General features: G+C 35.4%; 1 protein-coding gene across 1 annotated transcript in view; it reads left to right on the top strand.

Annotated features, from left to right (window-relative positions):
• rngtt (RNA guanylyltransferase and 5'-phosphatase) overlaps window positions 1-9,724 on the top strand; it is a 116,733-nt gene that overhangs the window by 9,853 nt on the left and 97,156 nt on the right. Inside the window, exon 5 of the mRNA XM_016449830.1 lies at window positions 5,893-5,968. Within this exon, the coding sequence (XP_016305316.1) occupies window positions 5,893-5,968 (76 nt within the window). The remainder of the gene's footprint in view (window positions 1-5,892; window positions 5,969-9,724) is intronic.

The raw sequence follows: 9,724 nt of genomic DNA, 5'->3' as shown, positions 1-9,724 counted from the left end.
CGCTCTTGGCTATGATTTACTAATAAAGACACTTTATCGGGTTATGAAGAAAATGTATGAAATTCATTTCATCTAGATGAAAGCTGTTTCACTCCTGGGGGAATATATGGAGAAAATATGTTGCATATGATGTATGTTTCTGGTGTTATTGGAAACGTTTCATCAGTGCACGTTATTGCAAAGTGTTTGTCTTTGTAATTTTTCAGCAAAATGTAATAACTCACACTACCTCTGAAATGACTCTTCTTTTCATCGAACCTTTCCTAGACTGTGTTGGCTATTGGTTAATGTCAACCAGCAGATAAATAGAGTTGGGGAAAAAATAAACCCTTTACGTGGATTTCTGCATAAATCGGTGATATAATTTTGTGTGTCTTGAGTCACAACCATAAACAGTCAGACAGTCTGCTCAAATAACACAGACATTGTTTTTACATCTTTATTGAACACACTGTTCATAACACTTACTGTTAAGAGTACGTTTTACTTGCTGTAAGTTTAGGGTAGGGCCGCACAATTAATCGAATTTCTAATCGTGATTACAATTATGGATGCCACAATTACGTAATCGCTCAAAGCGGCAATTAATCGTTGAAAGTCCACTTATGTTGTTCTGCACGCTTAAGATATATTTTTCTTTCTCCATGTTATCTTAAGGGTTTTTCCATAGTTTTAGTTTTAGTATAACATTATAATACCATTCATATTTGTACTTTTTATAATTTAAAGAAGAAACCAATCCGATGAATAGTTGACATTTGAGGCTTAATACTATAGAAAAGCACTAAAGGTTTTTCAGTTAGAGTGTTTTCAGCTTGTTTATTTTCATATAAAAATACGGCATGCAGTTGCATCAAACAATGGTATAAACATCATTCAATGTAAATTGTGATAATCGTAATTAATAATCGCAATTACAATTTCAAGGGAATAATCGACAATTATGATTTCGTGCAGCCCTAGTTTAGGGTTGGTAAGATTTTTTACAATGTTTTTTGAAGGAAATTGCTTCTGCTCACCAAGGATGCATTTATTGTAGTGCTGTCAAACGATTAATCGCATCCAAAATAAAAGTTTTTGTTTACATAATATATGTGTGTGTACTGTGTTTATTTATTATGTATATATAAATACACACACATGTATATATTTAAGAAAAATGTTATATTTCTATATTAAATCTATTTATATATAATATAATAATATAAAAAACACACACATATGCATGTATATATTTAAGAAAAATATGTTATGTTTATGTATTAAATGTATTTATATACCATATAAAATATAATAATATAAATATATAAATGCATATACATGTAAATATTTTCAAAATATATACTGAATGCGTGTGTATTTATATATACATAATAAATAAACAGTACACACACATACAGTATATTATGTAAACGCAAACTTTTTTTGAATGCGATTAATTGTTTGACAGCACTAGTTTATTTGATCAAAAATACAGTAAAAACAGTAATACTGAAATATTATTTTGTTTGTTTTTTTATGATTATACTGTAAAATGTAATTTTCAGTATCATTACTCCAGTCTTCAGTGTCACATGATCTTCAGAAATCATTCTCAATGTTGAAAACAGTTGTGCTGCTTCATATTTTGTGGAAACCACAACTTTTTTTTCTTTCTTTTTTTTTTCCTTTGGTGAATAGAAAGAACAATCTCTTTGATTTAATGCATCCTTGAGTGTGCATAAAAAAATGCATAAAAAAAAACAAAAAACTTTTGAACAGTAGTGTAGCTATGTGAACCTTAGATTTAATCAATTATTGACCGTCCATTTGACAGCAGTAACCTCCACCAAACGTTTCCTGTAATTGCAGCTCAGACATTTACAACATTCAGGAGGACTTTTGCACCATTTCTTCTGCAATATTCTTTGGATAGAATTGCTCTCTTGAGTTCATGGCAAAACCGGCAAAACCGGGTTGAGGTCAGGACTGTGACTCCAGAAGGTGTATTTTCTTCTGTTGGTTTTTGTCCTGTCACATCACACATTCAGTTGACTTTACACTTGCCTCACAAATTTCCTGATGTATTTTAGAATTCATTACGTGTTCATTAGGCTAAGACATGAAATTAAATTTGTTGATCAATGTATGCAGAAATCCAGGTAAATCCTAAGGCAGGGCTGTATGTTAACTTTTTTTTCACATAGATAATCAACCTCACACACACAAACAAGCACAACGAAATCACTTCACACTATTAAGCAGCTGTGTTATGAACATGCAAAACTGTATCGCACCCGTGCTACAGTGGTAAATTTATTCATCGCACAGACCAGTTTTTTCGTAGCACGTGCGACATATATGTCGCACTGTACAGCCCTGTAAGGGATCACATACTTGTTCCTGCAATGGTAGCTGAGCTCTTTAAGCGTTGTAGAGTCTTTCAAACTGCAGTGCAGGAAGCTGCGGGTCTGCAGAACAAATTTGCATATCATTTTGTACAAGCTTTGTGTTTTTGTGTGCAATAGTTTGGGCTGTTCACAACCACTGACAGTGGGCTGAACACAGCTCGCAGATTGATGACTGAACACGCGCATTACTATTGATGGACGCTTGTTTTTAAAGAATCACTCCATCATTGGGTCCATCTAGCAGTGCCTTGACAGAGGCTACACACACACACACGCGCACACACACTCAAACGCATGCACGCACGCACGCACTCACACACACGCACACACACATGGACTCACACACTCACACACACACACACACACACACACAAAAAACAGAACAGTACAACCCATCCAACATTGCATTTGGTACAGCCATACAACCATAAAAAAAAAACATTTGTTACATGAAATAAAATATTTAAAAAAATTATATTTGGAGAAAAAATTCTTTAAAAATGATATAAATTTTAAATTGTTGCCAAGGCAACATTTCTCATTTTCATTTAGTTTGACTTAATGTACTAAAATAAATATTATAATAATAAATATAAATAAAGCTAAAACTGAAAGAAACATTTAGAAAAAGTATATATGCATATGACAAAAACAAAATTATATAAAAAACAAACAAACTAATAGCTCTATTGGGTAGATTACACTTAAAAAAAGTAATTAATTTCTAGCTGTTGATTACATCTTCAACATTGTAATTAGATTACTGTACTAAATACACTCTCTGAAAAGTATTGCATTACTTGTTACTTTTTAAATCCCATATCAACCTTGACCAGTTGAGCAATACAAAGACCGATATGAAACTGCTCTTTTAATTCTTTAAAAGAAATAAAACAAAATTGCATAAATTATTCTTCAACTGACCAAAGTACAGTATTTAAATGGAGGTTACACTAAAAACATATTCTTTAACATGAGATGTTCTAATATTGTTTTATTCCGAATTGTTCTAAACAGTATTTAATTTAATTTCATCAGCCCCCAGTTTCACAGACATGCCTTAAGCCTAGTCCCAGACTAAAATGTAAGTCTGAGCTGTTTCAACTAAAAGAAACTTGCACTGACTGATCTTAAAATATATCAGTGCCTCTGTTTTGTCTCAAGATGCACACCAGTAATGTTTATTTTTAAGGCACGTTTATAAAAATTACTTAAATGTCTTAATTGAACTATGGCCTAATCCTGGTTTAGGCTAAGCCCTGTCTATGAAACCGGCCCAGAATTATTAGAGTATCCCTAACTTTTACAACGGAAAAGTAATTAAATTCCAGTAATTAATTGCTTAGTAATGCATTACACCCAACACTGTATAATAGCATCTTAATGATACTAAAATAGCACTGCTTGTATAAGAGTATGAGCCGTGTCTTTATTGTACATAGTGAGCAGTGATCAGGATCGGCGGCACGACCAGAGATGTTGCTTTACGTCTTTGGAAAACTGCAAGACGATGATTTGCTTTCGCTGCTGGTGGGTCAGATCACTGCTGTTACAAATCAAGCACAGCTTACTGTCTGTGTTTATTTCCTCAGTCAGGTGTCATCAGCTGGTGTGTTGGCCTCTCTTTGTGTGGAGGACGTGAAGATTGTTCGTTAGGATGAGAATGACAGGACTGCATACATGAATCATGATTGATGCTGTCTGCACTGAAAAAAGATCTGATCTTTCTGCATCTTTTTTGCCTGAATGTCAGAAATAGCATGGGGCATCTGTTTGCTGTCGGGTGCACATCCACAGCAGACAGCATCATTGATCCGAATGGGCTTTGTTTGCTTTGCCGGTGTAGACGGGGTAAATGTCATGAGCTCCTCGTGCTTAACTCTAGCTTCATTTTTCAGCGTCTGTGGAAGCACATTTTGAAGCTGTTTTTGCATTTCACTGTGCTGCTTTTCCATTGGTTTTCTGCAGTATGTAAACATGCTCTAGACAGATGTAACTGACCGTTGCTTGCTCTCATTTCACATCTTTTGCAGCTTCTGAAAATTCACCAATCAAGTAGGGTTGTGACGGTGAGGAAATTTTAAAATACACCATGCTATAGGCTATGCCTAATATAAAATAACAATAACTTACATAAACTTTAAATAGGTATACAAAACTGGAAATAAGTTAACATGTATAATATATAACTAAATAAATAAGAAAGTAGAAAGTTTATTAGCAAAACGAGTAAGAAAGGTTGGAGGCACGGCATACACCTTGATGTCAAATAAAATAAACAAATGACACAAAGTTTAAATAAAGTAAAAATCAGCAAACAATGTGGAACCAATTAAATAAGAAACGAATGTTAAAAAAAACTTCCAAAATCAGATAAAGTCAACAGGCTTTTCAAAATCCTAAATATTGCCAAACAGGCACTTTTGCATCTCGTTTTGAAACTAAATCATCCGCGATCGTCTTGTCCGTCTCACCTCACTCTTCTTGTCAGTCAGCTGGACTCACTCTCCTCACTGGAGAAATGAAATCTGATCTGTGATGCGACTGTCGTTCGGCACGCTGCATTGAGCAGCCGCGTTCAGTTTGTAATTGTAGTGTCTGTTCTTTTACTGAACTAAATTATTTTTATTACTATAAAAAATCAAAATGACTAAATTGGTGGGCAACTGATGTAACCGGTGTTGCAGCTTAACACCGGTATCACCGTCAGCACCGTATATCGCGGCAAGCCTACGATCAAGTTAAAAGTCAAGTTAAACTACGTTGCAATTTTTTTTTTAAATTCCACTGCTCAAGTTTTTAAATGCAATAACATGTTGGCATTGACCATTAGGAAATCAATATCGGTCGACCACTAGATATATTTCGGGTTGATCCACTGATACGTATATTTACGAAAGTGAAATCCACTCAACTTTAGGAACTCCTTAACTGTAGGAGGCTCACAAAAATACACAAAACTGCATAGAGTTGCTTTAATTTTTATTTTTCATCAGGTTTATTGTCAGTTCTAGTATATTGCGGCTCTACTACTATGTATGTGTTATATGGACGACTTCAGCTTTTGCATCTCGCTGTTTTTCATCACTCTTTGATTATTACCCTGTTGCAAAAGCGGCAAACTCGAAACAAAAGGCCAGCTCTGTGAAAGAAACGCTTGGGAAGCACGTCTCTCCGCACTTCCTGCTGATGACTGTAATTATCTTAATAAGTTCACACAGCTATTTGCAAGCTGCGGCTGGCTCGACCAGAGTTCAGCACTCAGCGCTGCATATTTAATACATGTATCAGTGAGTCCACAAATGAAGGGCTTGCTTCTGTCATCAGTTCGAAGGCCAGCGGTCTCAGACCGCATAAATAACCAAAAATTATGATATAGATTTCAGTGAAGGATGAAAATCGTTCATGTGTCCAGAGTGATTGGTTTGGCGGGTGGGTGGGCTGTGTGAATAATGTGTGATTCAGTTGTGTTGAAGTCACTGTTGTGTTCTGTCTCCCGCAGGCGTTCACTGCACGCATGGCTTCAACCGCACCGGCTTTTTAATATGTGCCTACCTGGTGGAGAAAATGGACTGGAGGTTAGTTAGCACACATGAGCACTCACCCAATCAGCACACATACGGGCACAAAATCTACTTTGTTTGCCCACCAGCCGTAGTAGATGGAGAATGTCAAGTAAACCAAAAATGGCCCTCTTTGCACACACTATTTATTGCTTAAAATATCTCATTCGACTGGTGGCAGATGATAATTTCAAGATGAAGATGGCCCTCTTTGAATTCATTGCTTAAAATAGCACTTATTAAAAAAACCTGGCTAATTCATACCATTAACTTTATTAAAAACCAAGTCCATGAGTCTTTTGTTTGTGAAGTTTTTCTGTGCAGCCTGCGAAGACTACATGATAGAAAGGTGCTTTCTTTCCATTGGTATTTTTTAAAACTGTCTTTTATCTCATCACATTTAATTCAGACTGCTCACAAATGACATAAAAATATAATTTCCTTGTGTTTAAGCAACGAAATTTAAGGGAAGATGAGCAAAATAACCTGCCACTACCTAAAAAGTAGATGTAAATTTCAACATGAAGTAATGATATTATAAGTAATTATAATTCATACACCACCATTACATTTTTTTTTTTTATTTTTTTTTTTACAAAATCAGTTATTTGGCAAGCATGCATTAAATTGATCAAAAGTGACAATAAATATGTTTTTAAACGTTACAAAAGATTTCTATTTCAAATAAATGACATTTGGACAATGTATGATGGTTTCTACAAAAATATTGTGCAGCACAACTGTTTTCAACATTGATAATAATCAGAAATGTTTCTTGAGCAGCAAATCAGCATATTAGAATGATTTCTGAAGATCATGTGACACTGAAGACTGGAGGAATGATGCTGAAAATACAGCTGCGCATCACAGAAATAAATTACACTTTAACATATATCCACATAGAAAACAGCTATTTTGAATAGTAATAATATTTCACAATGTTACAATTTTTACTGTATTTTAATCAAATAAATGCAGCCTTAGTGAGCAGAAGAGACTTCTTTCAAAAACATTTGAAAATTAATAATAACAAAAAAAAACATTTGAACAGTAGTGTACATATACATCATATGGTTATTTTTCCTTGAAATTCAACCCTAAATTGTAAATGTGTTATATAAGCATATAGTAATGCCAGTTTTGTTGAAAGTCCAGTAAATTACGTACGTTACAAATGAAAGTGGCATCATCTCATTGGATTGTCTGTTTTTGTTTAGACTGATGGACACAAATCAAATATTATTCATTACAAATGAATGCATCTGACATCAATGCAATAACAGCTCCACGTTATGCAACAAAATCTGTCAAAACAATAAAAGTAATATTATAAAACAGATTGTTCTGACTCTGAATCAGATGAGCCATTGGAAGCGGTTGCTGCTCACATCAGAAACTGCTCACCAGCTGAATTATTTTAATGCAGCAAGTTGTGATATCGCCGGTCAACCATAAACAACCAACACGTCTGCACTGATTATAATGCATTGCACAGTGAAAAAACAAAGCCCAAAAATCCTATCAATGAAGCAGTCTGCACTGAAAGCACCTGTCTGTGACACAGGAGACAGAGTAGGCTCTGTTATAATACCAAAGTTTTTTAACATTCATGAAACCTTTCAGTTCTTTACAGTGGGAAAAAAAGTTCTTTAGATTATTGAAATGCTCATCACCTTTTATAGGGGACCTATTATGGCCCCGTTTTACAAGATGCAAAATAAGTCCCTAGAGTGTGTATGTGAAGTTTTAGCTCAGAAGACCCCACAGATGCTGCATCACCGCAATGTCTTAATTACAATAGGAAACTCTGAATTTACTTAAAGTTCAGCTTTTCTGAGCGGCAGGCTTGTCAGATGAAGAATCATAGTGGAAGATATGAAAATGTACTACTCTTCTAGTCAGCTTAAATGTGATTAATTTACCCATCATTCTCTGTGGCAACACGATAATGCACTAAATAAAAATACAAATACGTAAAACATCACATATTGTGTTGTTGTTCCGGTGATCTTTGCCCATAAATAAAGAAAGAAATATGACAATCAGAGTCACTCTTACAGCAAAAACATTGTCTTCTTTTTTCAGAAGAGATCAGAAAAACGTTGCTGACGTCTTTCACTTTGGAAGAAGTTAAAAGTCGTTTCTAAGTCTCTGAGTCTCCAGCAGTCTTCACGTTGTAGTCTATAAATGGAAAGGCTTGGAACAGTAGTAGGTCTTCCTTGGAACCATCTGCTGAAATTTCAATGAGAGCGCATTAAAAAAACATGCTTAGAAGTGAAGGCTTTACGTCTATCACCTACGGTCAGTGTTCGTGATTGTACAATCAGAGGGACATGGAGAAAATCAGCAAAGCAGAATATAAAGCAGTGCTAGCCAATACTGTAACAACATATTCAACTGATCCAAATCCAAATTGGACTTTTTTCTTCTCATTTTTAGCTAGAGAGGTCAATGAAATGGTATAAGGTTAATATTAAAACTGAAAAAGATCCTTCCATCCGTAGCACAGACTGAGTTCGGTACGTGGGTGTGAGTTCACAAATGCTGCCACGGCGAAGGCTTGGCTCATGAATATTAACTGGGTTACACAGTGTTTGCTCTGTAGGCAGGGTTTGGAAAGAAGGCTTGGCACATGAATACTGATTTCTTGTGACCCCGGACTATGTTTGTCGTTCCTGCTGTCTGTTCTGACTTTCTCACTGGAGCTTTTAATGCGTCTGTGTGAAGCTGAAAAGTGTTCGGAAGAAATAAAATGGATTTGATTGGTTTTGAGTGCATCTCATCACAGCTCTGTTTTGATAGGGTTGTGGACAGCACTGAAAATATGCTAAATTGAAAACAACTTGCCTAACGCAATGTTAGGATGTAGCAAAATAAATCTCAAACATCATGAACAAAACCATGCAAAGAAAACATGATTTAGAATGCATTAGGCTAAATACAGGTTGGCTTTCTGCTATTCAGCTTCATGGCATATTAATGTAATGCATGGGAATATTAGCAGTGTTTGAGTTTTAGGACAGTGGTTTTGGGTGGCCACTGGATCTATATTTTGGTCCTGAAGCCAAAGCAGTTGATCTGTGTAAGAGCACTTCACATGGAGTTCCTCTGGAGTTTGTAAATCCTGTCTCCTCCACACCTGCGTTGGCTAATCGATACTTCATTACGTTCAGCCAAGCATGTTAGAAAAGGCTGGCTTGTTGTACTGAGGAGAGGTTTTAATTGTGTTATTGTAAATCTTTCACTATTCTTTAGTTTTTATTTTGATGCCATGCAGTTGTTTTTCTCCACGTTAGTGAAGACACTGCTGTAGCTTAAAGAAATTCGTCTGTCATTTTTAGGGTGGCTTAGCAAGGACATATGTGACCCTGGAGCACAAAAGCAGTCTTAAGTCGCTGGGGTATATTTGTAGCAATAGCCAAAAATACATTGTATGGGTCAAAATTATCAATTTTTCTTTTATGCCAAAAATCATTAGGATATTAAGTAAAGATCATGTTCCATGAAGATATTTTGTAAATTTCCTACCGTAAATATATCAGAACTTAATTTTTGATTAGTAATATGCATTGCTAAGAACTTCATTTGGACAACTTTAAAGGTGGGGTAAGCGATTTCTGGTAGCCAATGTTGACATTTGAAATCACCAAAACAAACACGCCCCTACCCCAAAAGGGTCTCGCCCCTATTTTGGTAGCTCCGCCCCACACATACGTACACAACCCAGGCAACGATTAGTTCTGTGAAACAAAGCAAAACCAATGTTACACC

This window comes from Sinocyclocheilus anshuiensis, unplaced genomic scaffold (genome assembly GCF_001515605.1).
Source record: "Sinocyclocheilus anshuiensis isolate Anshui unplaced genomic scaffold, SAMN03320099.WGS_v1.1 scaffold659, whole genome shotgun sequence".
NCBI classification, from domain to species: domain Eukaryota; kingdom Metazoa; phylum Chordata; class Actinopteri; order Cypriniformes; family Cyprinidae; genus Sinocyclocheilus; species Sinocyclocheilus anshuiensis.
This window is presented reverse-complemented; position numbering and strand designations above follow the sequence as displayed.